The sequence below is a fragment of the Hippoglossus stenolepis genome, chromosome 9, assembly GCF_022539355.2.
Source record: "Hippoglossus stenolepis isolate QCI-W04-F060 chromosome 9, HSTE1.2, whole genome shotgun sequence".
Lineage (NCBI taxonomy): Eukaryota > Metazoa > Chordata > Actinopteri > Pleuronectiformes > Pleuronectidae > Hippoglossus > Hippoglossus stenolepis.
In genome coordinates, this window is record NC_061491.1 from 16,952,375 (window position 1) to 16,971,411 (window position 19,037).

Sequence of the window (19,037 nt, forward strand, 5' to 3'; positions counted from 1 at the left end):
AAACAATGAAAATTAGCCCTGTAGGTTGGATTCAATCTGACGTTTCTTCATATAAAAAGGAAATTTAACAAAAACCGCTACTGTTAATAACCAGCTTAATGTGTTGTTGGATAATATAATAAATTATAATCCTCGTTTTGCATTTCTGAAACTGGACAATGAAAACTGGTGTGTTTTACATTCTCCTCTTTAAAAAAGGAAACCAAACCAAACATGTAAATAACGTATTTTTTTCTTCCAAAAAAAATGAATTTTCCATTAGACATACAATACAATTACATAGATACATATTTTCAATACCGCACATTCAATCTGCCAAAATAAAGTAATGATTACAAAGCCAACAAAGATGCTGCCATATATATATATATATAGAGAGAGATGTATGTACAATGATTATAGCATTCATAATTGCACTATGCCTCAATAAATGTAAATTACAGGCTCGTGTTCTACAGAATTCTTACAAAAAAATACTCCAAAGTAACTTGGGAATGGGGAAATGGTAAATCAGAGGGGCCAATCAGAAACGAGAAGGGCTTTACTTTGGTACAAACTGAATCTCAACACTCCGCCCTTTGACATGGGAATGAGCCAAATGTGTTCTCCACTGCTATTGGACGAAAACAGTCCAGACAGCAGGGCGTTGATTGGACAGATATAAGGACATGTGTGTGTGTGTTTAATACCGTTATTTATTGAACCCTTAAAAAACTGCAGGAATCAGTTGATCAATACGTTGGTCAGCCCTGCTCTCTCCTGTTCTCAACACTTTTCCTTCCATCAAAAGTAGTAAACAGCGCAACGTGGAGCCGTGAGTTGTTTTGGTATTGGGAAATAAATAAACATACTAGCATAACAAAAAGCACTAATGTGGCACAGTGGAACATAATCATTTAACAACATTGTCTTATAAATTATCCCCTCCTCCTCCGCTCCCTTCAGTCCGTGTAAAGCGGCCGTCGCCATCTTGGTTCATGGGAGCGGAGGTCTCCATGTGCCTCCTCACCTCGTCGCCCAAAGCTTCGAAAGCATCTTTAAAGCCAATTTCCCCTCATGCCTCTTAAACGTCGCTCAACACGTCAACGTGGCTGTGTGCTTCCACGGTGGCTACACCTGCCCTAACTCATCGCATTGTTCCAAAGTCAATGTGATAATGATAATAACATTAATAATGATGATTGAAGTCAATCAATATCAAATCAATATGAAATAATTTAAAAATCACAGTTTATGCCAAACTCATCAACAGACTTGCCCATGGATCCTTTGCAGGAGAAAGGAAGCTGTTGATTGGAGATGTGTTACATCACTTCCTGTTGGGCAAACAAGTAAACGCCTGTGACAGAGATTCAGAACGAATCCACAGGTAAGGGGGGAGGGTAAAAAAAAAAAAGAATGAAAAGCTTTTTTAAATTCTTATTTATAAAAAGGCAGGAGGGAGGGGGCACATTGCATTCCTGCTCTGACGTCTCAGACTGACGGGCAACCCCCCCCCACACCTCCAGGAAACACAGTAGTTCCTCTCTTTCTGTCAAAAAACAAACAAGAAAAAAACTTCACAATGCGCAAAAGCCTAAAAAATGAGGATCATTGCTGCACATGTTCAATAGCAAATCCCTCCCAACTCTTCCACATATCCGACCCCCTCCCTCCCTAGATTCCATCAACTCCCTAAATAGCAAGAGAACATTTACTTTGCTCACCCCTTGGCGACCAAGAGATCAACAAATGGCAAATAAATTAGTATTATGCATTAGATTTTTTTTCTCAGATTTTCTCTTTTTTCAGAGTGTGTGCGTGTGTGTGTGTGTGTGTGTGTGTGTGTGTGTGTGTGATCTCTCTTTTCACAGATTGCATCAGTCAGTGTGTGTTGAGGGCCTCCGCTCTACACCAGGTTGTACTCCTTTAGGTTGAGCTGCAGGATGGTGTCTTTGACGGCGGCGAAGACAAAGCGGATGTTCTCCGTGTCAGTGGCACAGGTGAAGTGAGAGTAGATGATCTTATCACTGTCTGGATTCAGGTCCACAAACATCTTGAGGATGAACTCTCGGCCTGCTTGGGCGTCCCTCTGCGGACCTGGGGAGGAGGAAATGATGCTCCGTCAATGCGCGTGCTGTAGAACGCCATGAGCATCCATTGTTAATGTGTTTCAGAAATGGACAGTTTGACCACAATCCATTCAAGACATTTTGAGGCTTACACACATGCAATTAACCGTGATTTTAAATTTCAAAACACACCGAAGAGATGGTTGATATCAGCCTGATCGTTACATTAATTACACTTTTGAATAATTGGTTAATCAGCTGATAATAAATGCTATAGAGATGATTTATCTGACCAAAAAATACTTAGAACAATTGTGAGCATAATATTCTCTTTCGCAAAATAGAACATAAAATTTGGACGCAGATCAAATTCAGCTTGATGATCATGAATGAGACAATTTTGACCATAATGATTGAATCTATCATGGTCTGAAGACAGAGCCTCAAAACAAAGATGCATATTGTTGGGGGCATGTAGTGAATAATGGTATTTTCTGTGCAAACAGGTCACTTTTGTCCTGGTGTGTAAACTTGCAGCTTATCTAAAAAAAAGCTGTCACCAGTGCTTGGTTGAAATGTTGACTGTTTGGGTTTGACGCTGTGCTGCCGTCACTCACCATCGTATTCTGGGAAGTAGTCGACCAGATGAGAGTACATGATCTTCTCCTCCAGCAGGTCCTTCTTGTTGAGGAACAGGATGACGGAGGAGTTCTGGAACCAGGGGTACGTGATTATTGTCCTAAACAGAGCTTTACTCTCCTCCATCCGGTTCTACAGAGAGAGAGAGTGTATGAATGTGTGTGTGTGTGAGAGGAGGGAGGGGGGGTAGAGCGAGGAGAAAAACGTACAGAGAGAGAGCGGAGAGAAGGAGAGAGACAGAGTTAATCATTGAATTAAACCACAGTCATGAAGTACAGATTTTTAATAAACGTTTAAGCACACCGGAGGGAGAGCAGCAGGGATGAGAGAGAAGGGCGGCCATGTCGCCTTCAAGGGTTTAATCTCTGCCCTGCACTTGATTTCAGAGTTTAATTGAACAAAGCAACCATTTTAAAAGTCAGCTCTGGATACCACATCACCAGTGCCGCAGTGTGAAATTGTCCTGTATTTTATCCCAAACAAAACCATTGTGTGGTAGTTTAGACAGGATGCGCAGATGGTCAGAAACATATGAAGGAAAACACGTGGACACAAAATCAGACTCAAAATCAGACTCATTAATACACACAAACCGACACTGTTGGTTGCGGCCACTGAAGATCTGGCCTGAGGCAATATTCAAAACAGCTGGCTGATCATTTACAAATGATTTAAAAAGAAACAAGTGGTGGGGCTCTGCCTGGCAGGAGGGGAATCTCATTTTCATCGTTTTACATCAGGAGTCGCTCTTCGTCTTCGGACGCAACTCGTCTTTCACATGAAATATCCATCCATGACCCAAATCTGCTTATCCTTTAGGGGTCTGGAGCCAATCCCAGCTGACATTGGGCGAGAAGCAGGGTACATCCTGGACAGAGCGCCATCACGGGGCCAACAAACAGAGACAAACGGCCATTTACCCTCACAACTCCGGACAATTTAGAGTCTTCAATTCACCGGACCCCAGTCTGCATGCCTTAAATGTATAAATGAATCACCTCGTTGTCTGATTCCACCAAAACTTGGTCGTACTCGCTGAGCGCCACCAGGAACATGATGGATGTGACGTTCTCAAAGCAGTGGATCCACTTCCTTCTCTCCGACCTCTGACCTCCCACATCCACCATCCTGTCAGCCGGGAGAGAGAAGGGCAGTCGTCAGAGGCACTGATTAAAAAGTTGCATCACCAGAGATATTATGCACATCCTGAGGAGCCAAACGTGAGTCAAACATGATGATGCTGATCATTTGGATCTGACTTTGAAATAATCTGATTTGATGACTTGATATGTGAGGCCCCAGGTTTCTGGAACCCTCAGTGTGTGGTCCTGCGTCTCCACTTCGTCTCGTGTCCCTTTATTATGATTAAACTATTAAACATCGGTGACATCTGTCGTTTTATGTGATCTCCAACATTTTTTAAATCAGTTACGATATGAAAATCCTCTAGTGTCATAAGTGACCCTTGAGAGAAGGGGAATTTGCAGTAGAATATTCAAAAGTAAAACTGCAGGTTCATTGTGGAGCTTTTTTTCATGCTATGATGAAGAAGTTTAGAGGACGTCTCATTGTAATAAACATAACTTTACGATTTGAGTGTAAATCGGAAAAATACTGTTATATGAGTAAAAGCAGTGATGCTACACCTAAAAACAAAAAAAGTTCCATTAAATATTAAGCAGTGCTTTCATAATTCTACAGGTGGAAACCCGACCTTAACAAAGCATCATATTTTATTTATCTTCTATTAGCTTACTCTACTTTTTGCATATAAAATATTCATCCATGACGTAACTTGTAAGTACAACCATAAGATGAATGCAGGCGAGTGAGAAGTACAACATTTTCCTTTTCAAAAGCTACTGAAATAAAATGTATTAAAATAAAAAACTATGCGAATGAGTGATTGTACGTAATTACTTACAGTCATGCTGTAGTGTGACCATATTAAAACATTTTTCTTACCATCAACAGCTGGAGTTCAAGAATGTTGTTATTAATATTTGTATTTTATATTAGGATATAAATGGTAGTTCCTTTTCACATTTCACTTTTTCCACATGTTCTGTACCTTCACTGATGTCCAGTGTCTACAACAGTGCGATTTTATCTTACCTGAATATGACGCTCTGCAGGTCAAACGGGTATTCGATGATGCCCGTGGTCGGGACTCGAACCCTCAACACGTCCTGCTGAGTGGGAAGAAAGGATGGCTCTGCGATTCGGTCCAACGCGTTCAGGTAACTACAGAGGCAGAGAAAATGATTTAGGACGACTGTTTGTCATCAGGAACACTGTGAAATAAAACTTCAGTTGTTCTTTAGCTGTTACTTTCATGTTTTGCTTTAAGTTTCCCTCATTTATAAACATGGGTTAAATTCATACGGCGCTCAGAAGAGTGATGTTGACATCTGGATCCAGTGTTATGTCTACTCACTACTTAGTGGAGTCTGAGAGCTGGTACTCCCTCCTTCGATCATAACACTCCTGGATGCCCGGGTCATTCCATAAGCTCTTGATTGCATCTACGTAAGGATTCTCGAGGCTGTTGATCTTCTCTACGTCCACCTCCCTCACGATGTTGGCGTTACCCTGGTGGAGAAACACCCAGAGGAAAAGTTCAGTTTTTTACTGCGACAAAGGTGAAACCTCAAACATTTTCAGTTTCTGGATCTGTGAAACTATTCAAATGCAGGTTGAACAGTCCTAATTATCACGGCTTTATTCTCTAACTCTATATCCAGAAATGTGTTTGCGCCCCCAGGCTCAGCACGGACCTCATATCTGAAGCTCAAATCCCGCCGGGCCTTTTAAAAAGGGGAAAGTTTTCACGGCCCACAGTCTCATTAAAACTTTCCGGTGTCCCACGACAAGAGACCGAAATGCGCCTGAATGTCGACACAGTTTCACATGTCACACTGACATTCTTGATGGTAGCGTGGTGTACAAGCTGAACAGACCCGATTTCATCTTTGACACTAATGCCTCGTTCATACTACGCGTTTTTAAACCAGATTTCCAACTCGCAGATAAAAAGCCCACTCTGCTCTCGATCCGCTGCCATCAATCGCCATGTGTCAACCCTCCAAAGACGCGTTTTGAGAGGCTCATCATCCCATCACCTTATCTGTCTCGAAGCCGGCAAATAGATAAACGAATCAGCAACAACTACAGGCCCGACACACAGAGTTGGTGGAAGATGGTGTGGTGTGTCGCCCTCTGTCATGGAGTGTGAACTCATCCCGACTGCACGACTCCCAATCACCCAACAGCAGGCCGTGTGGTGTGAACTGCACAGCGATCCGTGTGAACTTAGTGTTTGTCACGTTCCGCCAAATGGTTTCTGCAAAGGAACCAACTCTTCTCTGTCAGATTTATATCGGCTTTTGTAACATCTCAGTGTATGATACATTTTTTTATTTAGATTAAATTAGATTTTCACAGTGAGTTATAGATTTAATTTAGAAACAAATCCCACATGCACAGTAGCAGAAGATTACAGGTCATTCACTGTGGACAGGCTTTTATAAAATGGAAAGCTGTTACAACAGCATGAAGGTTTATTAGAATTAATTATACATGACAGACATAATCTATAGAACCCCTATCTACCTCTTACTCAGAAGGCTTTCATTAAACTACACAGGACAGTTGTATAGTCTGTTAGAACTGTAGTTAACATGACCCATATGAAAAAGAAACCCATTTCATTTAAAGCCCAACATCAAAAAATGACAAAACACCATTTCTATTCTCAGCGTCGACCACGTATTGAGGGACTGCATGAGCTGCATTGGAATGAGACGTCTGCCGAACCAATTACGTGGTCTGAACATGATTTAGACATGAAGGACACAATGTGATGGTTTGGGTCTGGGGACGAAAGAAGGGACAAAAGAGCTGAGAGTGAAAAACAGTGAAACAGATATCTGGTATAAGGCAGATATGGTGTCAGGGTTTATTGGGAGGGCTTGATAAGCTTTCTATTCTGTGATAGTGGTTTTGTAAAGACAGGTTTCATTTTCACTTCCTTAGTGAACTCCATTGTTTGAACCTATACTTCCCATTTATATGAGAGCAAAGGGTACAAAGTATTCAGTAGTTCTGGTGTACACGCACATATCTGAAGCAGATAGCATAACAGATCCTTCTCAGTGCATCAGTACTGGCATTAGTGTGCAGTGACGTGTAAGGATAGGAAAACCCCTGACATTAAAAACGAGATTTTTCAAAATAAAAAAGATTGCAGTACCATTTTTACTCAGCATGTTTAAAAGGAATGTTCTTGGTTTTTCTTGTGTTTAAAGTGCGTAAAACAATGGTGAAATAGCTGGGCTGAGACAGCATATTCAGTTTCATTCTTCGTGGACATGCACACGTTGGACGGGAAGCGAAAGCAAACGTTGCAATGATCCACTGCAACAAGATTAGAGGAGTAAGATGAATCCAAGCTGTGGTGCCATTTTAAATCTCAAAGTTTCCCTGGTAGTCAGGTGTTGGAGGTTTGGCTCCACTTAGTTGAAACTGCCTGTGTCTCCAGTATTAAGACGAGTTGTTTTTATTTAATGCCTGATGAAGGTTAATAACATAAATGTTGTGTCTTTAATAAACTCAGTGCTGACAGGGAGAATTCCACCTTTTCACAAATGCTCAAAGTGACAAAGGAACATGGATCAGGATGGGAGGAGCTGCAGCAGCACTGTCAGATGTCACCTGAAATTATCTGATTAATAAAAAAGCGTTGCCGAGGCGATTGACTCCTACGTAACACTTCTTTTCATTTGTCACTCGCACAGGGAGCGAACCACGAGGTCATCGTGACATCTCCCAAATCTGTGACTACGAGGGTCACTCCTTCCTTAGTGACAGTTAGGGAAAGTGAGGTCAAATACGAGCGAGTGTGTATGTATATATTTCTGTGAATATATGGGTTTGAGTGCAGGGAAACACACAGGCAAACACACAGAGTGTGATGGAGTGCTGGAGCACTTTGAGGACACAGGAAGTGCCGAAAAGGACAGGAAACGATTATGGATGGCTGTTCCAAATGAGATAGACAGCGCTCTAAAAATATACAAGCACGCTGTGACCACTTTGCAGCTTCTCCGTCGCTTTTTCTCCAATTATTCATCACCCTTCACCACAGTTGTCACTTCAGTTGGGGGGGATTTGAAAAAGCGCAGATGTAATTTACCTTGTTGTGCTCATATTTGTAGGGGACCTTGAGCGTCTCTGAGGCTCGGATCATGGCCTGCATGGACGTGAAGATGTTCTGATACACCAGTTTGGTGAAACCTCTTTTGTCCTCATCGGTGTAACCTGTGCCGTGGATGATCCTCATCTGTTTGATGAATGTGCTCTTCCCACTCTCCCCGGTGCCTGAGGAAGGAAGTAGACAGGAAAAGGGAACATAGTTTATTTTGTAGGTTTGTGAGACAGACCTTTGATCTCCTGTGTCAGCGAGCCACGCTCCTTAAAAGGACATTTTGTCATTTATGACTTTCCTTGACCTTTATGGACCAATAAGGGAACTGCAGCAATACAAGAAAAGACAAATAAGAGTTGAGCAGCGACACGACAGCCATAAAAATCTTCCAACATGCTCGTATTCCTGCCGTTAATGGTCCAATCACAGATCTAGTTCCACAGTTGGTCAGTCCGACACAGAAACAGAACATGGCCTTTATTATTGGTCGGTGATGCCTCCTCTTCCCTCTGTGTAACCAGTCAGATTGAATTGCACTATAGAGCAATCGACTGTGCATTAGAGTGAATGTGCCGGTGGAACATTTCCAACACTCCCCATAACAATCTGATAGTTATTATGAGGATATGAAATGCATTAATGTATCAGCAAACATTTGGCTATTCACACAACCAGCAGACAGAGAGCAACAATAGCATTTATTATGCCTCTGGCCTGATGACAGCCGTGACCTGATGCATTATGGGTTCAGGTTGTCCATCCCTTCCATTCTAATGCCTGGAGGGGATTTCTTCACTTTTGGTTTTAACATTCACTAGATTTGATTTTAGTGGTTGAAAGATCAAAGCTGACCTCACAAAACACTTTTTTGGTTGTTCTACAAACTGTAAATGTACAATCGCTTTTTGCAAAACAACATTGAGTCTTCTTACCGGCACATTTATGCAGATATATCAGCCTATGTAACCCTAACCCTGAACTTTTTCCGAAGCTTGACTTTTACACATGATCAACGCAGCGGGAGATCCTCCGCTCAGACACATTCACAACACGTGATGTATTTATTCCACCGTGGAGATCACGTGCTTTTGTCTATAGCACTGGCAACACTGGCGTCGGCCCTTTTGACCCCCTCTGTTTTCTCAGATGGGCTCATTCGGACATTATCCAGTTCTTAAAAGGGGGCTGGCAGGAGAAACTCCAGAGAGTTCACTTCTCACTTGGACATTTGTGTTCTGACATACTCTGGAGAATGTCAGGAGATTATCAGTACAAAGCAGCCGTACATTATATGCAAAACAGACATGCAAGTACACAATCACTGAGTCAGTCACACGCATGATAATAAGTGGTGGCTACTTTCCTCTCAGCATGTTGTTCTTGGTTTGGTGGCCGACCAAGAACAACATCTCTCTGCTCTCAGTGATGACAGGAACTATTTGGGTGTTAAGAGCTGGGGCTGTACTCTGTCTTTGGTTCATTGAGAATCTTGGCAGAGCAACTGAACGGTTTAACTCTACCTCACCACTAACTCTTGAAAGACTCTAGCAGAAAGGATTGTGTATGTGTGTGCGTTTTGTGTCTAAAAGACCAGGAGACGTGGGCTGCATTCCAGTGCAAGTTATAGGAGCCATAAGAGCGCTGTATAAAATAAACTCTATTTTAGCCCAAGGAGCCTCTCGACTGTGGGTTCAGAACACAGCCCGGGCACTTTGCAAAACCAAGCTGCAGACTAAACTGGTGCTGAAACACTATCACCTCTGGGGGAAACAGATTTTCTATTGTGGGGCTGCCAGTTTAGAAACCTGAAATGAGCAGGGAGGGTTGCAATGACAAAATCGGAATTAGCACAATTACCCTTGACGTGCTCTTGAGCCAAACACTTAATCCTTGAACTCTAACTTGGACAATTATTTTTGTTAGAAGAGCAAGAAGCAATGAGGAAAATTTGGTGCTGAGCTGGATAATGATTCAGATTTTGTCAATCAAAATTACCATTTTTCGGGAGGTGATCTTCATTACGTTACTGTCACAAATGTTCATTTCAACTGTGTCAGAGAATGGATATTTCACCTGCGTTTAATGAAAGCAGTTTTCAGAACCTCTCTGTGTACACGGCATATGTATCTGGTGCAATATAGAATATGGTGATAAAGTGGCCAATCAGCCTTGGCAAAGGTATGACCTCTCCAAATGCCCCAACAGTTTATAAAAGATTTGTGTCACCCCCACACGTACATATATCGTAATGTGGAAATAGATTTATATATGCACACAGAGTCCAAATATAATTAACTACTACATTAACCTCAATAACAAAGTAGTATTGTTGCAAAATGCCTCGAGTCAGACATCCTAAAAATACACGCATTCTATTTTTTGAACAGACAAACTGGATCAGTACGTAATCTGAAAAAACTTAGATTAACTGTGCCTGTGGGTTTTGGATCTGGGCTGATCTTGTGTGTCACAGTTATTTCTCCTCATAGCTGTTCAAACACAGAAAACTGGAGAGAACCTGATGGTAGAAAATGGGGGAATGTGGAGGTAAAATTCACATAAAACTCAGACAGAGAAACCTTTCATTTAAAGTTGTTTTTTTATGATAAACTATGGCTGAGATGCTACTGTTTAGTTTCATGTTACAAAACTGGAATGCAATGATTTTCAAGTCTACTTGTGAAGGTTGCATGGGTGGAGTAAATGTTTTCCTCTGGGGATCCACCCATTCAAGAAAATATTCACATTCACTCACATGACAACCTTAAATTTGAAAGCTACTGCCGGTTAACTTAGGTTATAGAAAAACCAAGGGGGTTATACAGCATTGTACCAACCAACAGCTGTATGTATAAAAAGAGAAATTGGTCAAAAAGGGCCATTAGATGCTGCTGAGTCACTTTTCTAGCCCAGGCAGTGAACCTGGATTAACCCGAGTTTGAAGTTACTAGATCAACATTACATCTGATGTGGGGTACGTCTGGTCTGGCTTCCTCTCTGGAAGCTAAGCCCCAGGATTCCAAGTCTGACCAAAGAGGGTTGAGAGTAAAAAAATAAAACAGGCTGCTCTGTCTGAGTGTGGTGCTTTCAATTCCTGGTGTGCTACGTCTGAACATTTAAAACTTTACAGTGAGCAGCCAAATAGTCAAACCCTATACTGTCACATATGTAGAGTGGTCAAACAGACAATACATCATATTTTAATTACAAGGATTTGGTAACTTTATCCAGGAAGTCCTGGAAGTTGTGCATCTCCACAGCCCCTGAAAGCACCACTGCATTAGTGTCAGCTCTGCACAGAGACGCCTGCAGCCGGCTGTTTAAAACAAATGGGATAAGAGGAAGCAAAAATGCCGATGTGATGTTCGAACATCATTATAAAAAATGCATGAGTGAAGAAGGGAGAATGAATTCACTGCTCCACAGTGTATTAACACGGGGCTGTATTCAACCATGTTCACTTTTACAAAGGCTTCAGGGTGAACTGCAATATGTTTCTCTAACTACACTCTGTAGTTCCTGTGCAGTCGTAACGTTAGTTCATTTACAGCCCTGCTTCTTACTAGTATTTGACAAGGGTCTGACTCGGCCAGAGGATCACCTCACGCTGTCAGCCTTAAAATCTGCACTTCTGCGAGTTTTTGCTTAAAGGTTTTTTACTTTACTTACTTTACTTTTTATAGTACTTTTATATTACTTATTTGACTGAGTGTCAAAGAAAAAGAGATTTCCAAGAAAAGAAAATTCTAGTTGTATCTGGGTGAACTGATATAGTTTCAAATGAGCTATGGGATGAGTACATAAATATGCGTACCCGCCGATGCCCAACCCGGCAATGTTAAACATACTCAAATGAATGATAGAGAACTCTGTAGAATGAAACCGAACATGGTCTTTTACTGAGCAGCTGAAACTGTTCAATGACGTTTGTGGAGCTGGTTCTGTTTCTCACTTTCATCAGGAAAGTCAGTCCTGCAGGTGTCAAATCTTTCAGTGTTGATGACAGGCAGCCTTCAGCAAGAACCAGCAAATCTCAAGGCAAAGCAGAGGGCTGAGTCATGAATTTAGTAAAAACAAATACTGCTGTGTTCTCTCATACTGCATGTGAGTGTTATTCTAGTTCAGGAAAACTAGATGCAAATTGGAAAGTATGAAAAAGATGCCACCTTTATCTCCCTGCCTGGACACGATTTGAGGAGTTTATGCCAAGAATTATCTGTATTTAAATAAATTATAACTTGCTGTTATGATATTAAATCACTTATTTAAAGTGATAAACTAATAAAACATTTCTATGCTGCAGTGTTAACTTGGCTGCATTCATACAAGAATCATATGACACCCTATTACAACCATGTGTTTGTTGAGTGCTTGTTAAACGTTGAGGTGGACTTTGTTCAGTCGTAGCCTTGACAAAGTTCTCACAGCTTTTCATTCGACCGATAAAAGCAGCCGACAGCGACGGGAAAGATCAACACTTTCACAAATGTTTTCGAAATGAGGATTTGTAAAAACTGTCCGCGTTAAAAATGCAAAATAAATGTGTTGCAATGCAGAAATCATTTCACAAGTTGTTGAAAAACGTTTCCGTGAGTCTGATTGTCTGATGTTTTGCGTGTGTGCGTGTGTAAAAGGGAACAGGCATCATAAACTAGGTCCAATGGTCTCTTGGGGACTGGAGCTGGGCTGTGCCACTTTTGTAATTGGACAATTTTAAAATGAATTTTGCAGATGAAGACAAACTTGATCATTATTAATGTTTAACCCTTTTGGCTGTCGACAGATGCTTGAATCCTCAATGATAAATAAATAGAAGATGTAGAAATTCAGAATGAAATATGCAGCATACACCTCATTTTTACTATATCCTACACATGGCAGTTATTAATGATTATTCCAATTTCTTCTTTTGACCAACCAACAGTCTAAACCCCCAATATATTCAGTTTACTATCATATATGACAAAGAGGCACCAAATTCTCACAGTTCAGAAGCTGGACTCAAGTGTAAAGACAACAAACTCTGTTCTTCTTTCTCTGTATCTCTATTGCTCTGCCAGAACAGGTTTGGCCTCGGTGAGCATAATGTCGGAGGTTAACCTGAAATAAATATAAAACATCAAGCTACTGAATCACACTAGCATCCGATGAGACCTTTCACTGTGTTCCTTAAATAGTTTCAATTCTGTGAGTTGAGTATGTAAAGTCGACATGTTCCAATGAGACAAGACATTTGTAGCTACAGGCGTTCGTTCTATTCAAGATCCACACGTTAAACGAAGGGGGATCATGGGAATTTAGAAAATGTTCGAGTGAGAGCCTCCTTTAACAACACCAGCTTTTCAATAACACGTATGCTCACAGCTGCATTACTATGATTCCATAAAAAAAGATTATATCCAGTGATGTCCTGTCAACCCTGTTACACTACGAGTTCCCTAAAACCTGTTCTAGTTACTTCTGTCGTAACAGCAAGAACATCTAACACTAACAAGTAATAAACCTGATTAAAACATTGACCATGACTGCTTGTTAACTATCTACAAATCGTCCTTGATTTTCACACAAAACACACTAAGAATATGGCAGCCTGATAGGTTCAAGAACACGGTTTCGATATTTCTTTCCAGCCACTACGTTCGACGCTAAGTTGGTCTTTCCCCTCCTCTGCATTCATCTCAAACTTCCCATGAGTGCACAAGTTTGGAATCTCAGCTAATGTTATGGTGCCACAGTCTCGGCCGTCCTTTCCCCTGTCACTTAACATTTCTCCAGACCTAATGTCACGCTTCAACAGCAGATGTTGAATTTGCTCAAAGACAGGAGAGCAACCAGAGTCTGGTGGTATCCATCATTTTTAACCAACATGTGACGTGTAATTCCCCTGAAACAAAAGTCTCATCGATCAAATAAACCACTGTTTTAAGATACACGTCCCTGTTTCAAATATACACACAGTGACAAAAGTCGCATCAAGGATGAAGGTGTAGGTTTTCATTCAGAATTGGTTGCTCTGAATCTGGTGGAAGTTTCAGAAAGTGCTCTTCTATCTCAACACCCAGTTAAATGTCCTCCTGATGAATAAAACTTTGGGAAAACATCTTGCCGCCTTGTATCAGGATTCTATTCCATCCTGTTTTATTTTTCCTTAATGACATTCGAACTTGCCAAAGACAGAAAACCAATAGTGGAACTAATAATGTTAATGATGGTTTTGGTTTTTTTTGCGAAACTATACAACAATAATAGTTGAGTTATGGTCCTACTGGCGGTTGATCTGAAAAGGATTTGGTGGGAAGGGTGAACAGTTACTATTTCATAATCAGAGTCCAGTATGATTCTGGAGGCCACTCCAATATTCACAGCTCCGGTGTCAGGTGTTCGTTGAGTTCTGTCCGTCTGCAGAGAACTGCATGCAGCAGCACCGACTACAGCAGAAACTAACCGCGTTAGACAGTGACAACGCTGTCAGCAGCACATTGTCAGGATCTCATTACTGAGCAATGACCAAGACACCACCTTTATATCTTGTAGGAAAAAAGAGAGCAAACAGTCGAATTGTAAATTTTCCATGCCCGCACCCAAACCAGCCATAAACTAAGTTCTTATCTTGTCTTACTTTGTCAAGCTTGCGTTTGTAAGTTGTAAATGTTGACGAAGACACAGCTTTTCTTACCAACTGGACAACGAAGTGGGAGCTGTTCTAATGGATTATGACAGTGATTTTATATTCAATGAATGTGTTTATGTTCACGTGTTGCTGGAGGAGATCACTTTCAGCAGGATCTACCTGAGATGCCTCGGCCTCACTGTTCACCAACATTGATTGTAACTGAGTCACTTATATCTTAGTGTGGTCGTGGTGTCTCTGACTTATTTACCAGCAGTAAACTGAATGTGAACCCAAAAGGATCCGGGTATAACACTGTCACCCCCTCAGCTCCAGCTCCTCTTCCACACTGCAGCTATAGTAAAGTATTGTTAATCATCTGTCCAAATTCAATGAGTCATAATGTCCCTTATTAGTTTACAACTCGTTAATGGATATCTAATGCTTATTATAGAATTGCAATGAACTCTGAACTTGCTTATTTTTATGTTGCAACATACCCAGTCTCTGTGGGATAAAGGAGTGAGTGGGATTGGATGATTATGAATAAAGTTTAAAAGCCCAGATGATATGTGAAAAATTCTGCGATTGACATTTTGAAAGAGTGAAAAACTTGTTTTCCCCTCATGTCCTGTGGGACACAATACACTGATAGCATACGGGATAATGGAGCCACACAGAGCCCACACAACTTCCTCTGGTCAACTCGACCACTAGTAGTGGGGGTGGTGCCATTGGTGTGTAACAGGCTCACTAAAGAGAAAAAAACAATTTCCCTGTGAATTAACAGCCCCATAACAGTATGTAATGATCCTATATATTCTCCAGTCAACCTCCCTATGCCTCCCATCAAACCCACCCCACTGTAGACAACCACCTACACCTCTGTCAAAAACCTTTAGTCATGAACACTGTGCAGCATTTAACACGACAGAAAACAAGAGGTTTTTTTTGCGTTAAAGAGAAATCACACATGTGGTAAACCATTACAGGAAACTCTTCACTCTGAGGATCTCACTGTAACTTCACTACAATTCCAAACTCAAAGACATTAACTGTACACATTCTGTCATTAGAGGCGTGCTACCAGCCCACTGTGAAATGGAATAGCCTGTACTGACAGGCAGCTGCTGCTAAACAGAAATAAACGTCGAGTGTGAATGATAACCAGGAATTATCTGGTTCTGTTTGGTTGGTTGTCATGTATCACACAAGAGTGCCGACGAATAAGTGAATAAAAACAACATAATGTCCCATGAGAAATAAAATCTTACACAGGATCACTCACTTTTTGGGTCACTGGCTGTTTGTGTTAGCATAATGAGCAAACTGTTGGGTATTAGAAGAGATTAAGGGGCAACAACGACGCGATTATTTGTCCGTATTTAACAGGCGAGGTGGCTGTCAGCTCCTTCAAATCCTGTTAAGGGGGATTCATTTCAACATTTAGCGCTAACAGGAGGGCAAAGGGGGGAGAGCTTCCTCATTAAACCCCCTCTTAAACCTCCCTTAGAAGGCAAAAGTGGGATCTAAATATGTTAGGTTTCCAGACTCCTTCTCTTTTATGCATTTCCTAAGGAAGTGAGTGAGGCGAGCACTGGATCGGAAGGAGCAGTTTCTGGCCCCACTCTCCTCCACCACCACCACCCCGGTCATCACATCTAATGGGCTTTTCGCAGTGGAAATCGAATTAAAAATGGGATGGTGAGTTGTTTTCCTCATATTTCTCTAGTGTGACTAATACTTCTCAACAACTCCCCTCCCCCCCCAGATCCCAACCTCTGATTTCCCAACACCACACTGTGATAAATTCACAGGTAGCAACATTATCATTACATTTCTTAAAGATCATGGAAATGTAATGAAACCATTAAGCCTCGAGGCAGCGGTGACAGTTTGGATGATCTAGTTCATATTGTTGAGTTGTTTTAGTGTTTGAGTTACTTTGAGAAGGATTAACATGAATGCTTTTCGGGTTGTAGAGCAGAGGTTCTCGAATGGGGGTCCGCAATCCCCGGAGACTCCATGAAAAGTTTCCAGATTCATCCATTCAAAATATCCTTATTTTTGTCCGGACCTTGTGAGTGGCATCCGGAAAACAAACTACATTAACCGGTAAACATGATCATTCTAAAAACTGCTCTACACAGGTTTTAAATGCATCAATTACTTGTCATCATTATCAATCGTGTGCAATTATTTTACGATGGAAATGAATGCTTTACTGTGCAACATATGGCAAAACTGTGCAAATATACTTTGCCAATAAGGGAGCGGTAGAGAGGACCTCTGTTACAATGATATACAAGTATTCTGTTTCGACTTGGAGTAAATATTTTCAATATCCTTCTAAGACACTTATAACACTTACAACACATATAAGATGAAGTGTTAAAAAAAGGACTGTTAAATGATTCCAAGGGACATATATGAAAGGGGGGACTTTCTATCATGTTGGTGGTTCTTGTCTGAAGAGAAAATTGAGAATCGCTGCTATAGAGTAAATATAGAGTATCTGACTCATTGCCGGGGTTAACCTACAGCAGGGTTACTGGACTTTGGCCCAGTCAATACTTGACACACTCCTGAGCACAACATCTGGATGGGCCCGAACAGGCTGTGTCAGGCCAGTGGAAGCATGGAGGGGTGAGACAAGTAAAGGGAGGAGGCCCAGGGACTGACGAGCAGTTGTTTACCTTGACACTGACCAGTTATTCAAATCAAGTGGTTCACTCTCATACCACACACACACACAGACACACAACCACACACACACACACACACAACACACACACACACACACACACACAACACACACACACACACACACACACACACACACACACACACACACACACACACACACACACACACACACACACACACACACACACACACACACCAGCCCTCCACTCCCAAACTTCACACAGGTGGGAAACCCCATCCGTAGACCCCCACCCCTACCCGTCACAAGGCATTCTTTCTCTGGGAGGAATTTGGGCTTTGCACCGCTCCTCTCCCCTCTCCCCTCCCCCGGGTTCCTCCGTGCGGAGCTTACCGAGGAGCAACAGTTTCAGTTCCCGGCGCGCGTCCCTCTTGTCCCGGCGGAGCTGCCTCTCGATCTCGTCGTTGATCCGCCGGGCTTCCTTCGCCTCCTCGCTGAGGCAACACGCCATGATGGACTCCAGGGTCATCCTCTCCTTCTTTCTGCTTTTTTTTTTTAAAAACACGCACTTTCCGCTCGTTTGATCACTGATTCATCCAGATCTCAGCCGCGTATATGGCTTTGTTTTTAAACACACGTCCAGGAGGCCTGTGGATGCCGGATAACGTCCACATATACAGGCCTGCGTCTGGTGGAACGACGCGTGGACGCCCCTCGTAAAGGAGCCTGGACGCAGCACAGATTGTGGGCTAAAAAAAAAAAGATGTTTGATGAATTACTATGATCGAGCCCCACTTCACCAGTTTCGCTTTCCGGGGGCCTCCTCCTCCCGACAAGGGTCGGTGTGAGCCGAATATCTGTCGGATCTTAATTGGTGGTAATCTGCTTTTCCTTCTCAATATGATCAACAGATCCTTGTAAGACGCATCCTCCGTGTGATCTCGTTAGGGGCACAGACACCCGATCAGCCGAGCGCCACCAGCACCAGCCCTACTCTCTAAAAAACAAAGTCCCACAATGTTGGTTTTAATGTCTCTTCCAGGGGCGAAAATCCTCCCGCGCTGTGTCCGATTTACCGTCGCGGATGAGCGGGGACGCGTGAAGAAAGCAGTCCGCTCATATTCCCGGCGGCTCGACTCCCGGGCGTGGTGAGGCAGAATATGGCGGACTTTCACTCCAATCCGCTATAGGCTGTTTTACAGTTATCTCTCTCTGGTCTGCTCCAGAAGACAGCCACGCGTAACACTCAGCCTTCCAGCCGGAGCACGCTGTCGACACGGCGGCGGAAAATATCCCACATCGCCACAAATGTTGAACAAACAACGAGAGGCGTTGACGTCCGCGGCTCAGGAGGAGGAAAGAGATCCAGACCCCGTGCTGCTGCTGCTGCTGCTGCTGCTGCTGCTGCTTACTCTCTCTCGCTCTCTCCGGACAATCTTCTCCTTTTCCTCAATTCTCTTCATGTATTTTTATTACATGGGCCATCCACTCCTCTGGGGCTGACGTCGGCCTCCCGTCGACCAGGGTGGGTGGGTGTGGGGGGAGTGTCACGTCAAAGCAAACGCCTCAAAGTATTTCGGCCCCAACCTGTGGAATAGAAAATGTGCATGAATGGACTGAACTCGTATCTGCGTGGGCAGTGGATTTGTTTTAGTTCTGACTCTGACTCAGTGGCTGTGGTGTGATTTACAAATGACACTGCACGTACTTTCTCTTCTGTCAATGTAAACACACCCAAAAGACCAGACCTGTGTTCGAACAGAGTCAGAATAGAGTGAGTTCAAACTTGTTTTGAGTTTTTTTTATCAGGGACAATAAAACAATATCAATAATTATCACTGTATGAACATCATCAACAGCGAAGTA

At 42.3% G+C, this 19,037-nt stretch overlaps 1 protein-coding gene across 1 annotated transcript; it reads right to left on the reverse strand.

The window, feature by feature from the left end:
* Positions 1-214: 214 nt before the first annotated feature.
* Positions 215-18,706, reverse strand: LOC118115153 (guanine nucleotide-binding protein G(q) subunit alpha). The gene is made up of 7 exons (XM_035166145.2): positions 17,565-18,706; positions 7,885-8,069; positions 5,128-5,282; positions 4,806-4,934; positions 3,689-3,818; positions 2,669-2,822; positions 215-2,079 (listed from the first exon to the last, which is right to left on the reverse strand). Exons 1-7 carry the CDS (start codon positions 17,698-17,700, stop codon positions 1,889-1,891), a joined length of 1,080 nt encoding a protein of 359 aa, XP_035022036.1. The 5' UTR covers positions 17,701-18,706; the 3' UTR covers positions 215-1,888.
* Positions 18,707-19,037: the final 331 nt, after the last annotated feature.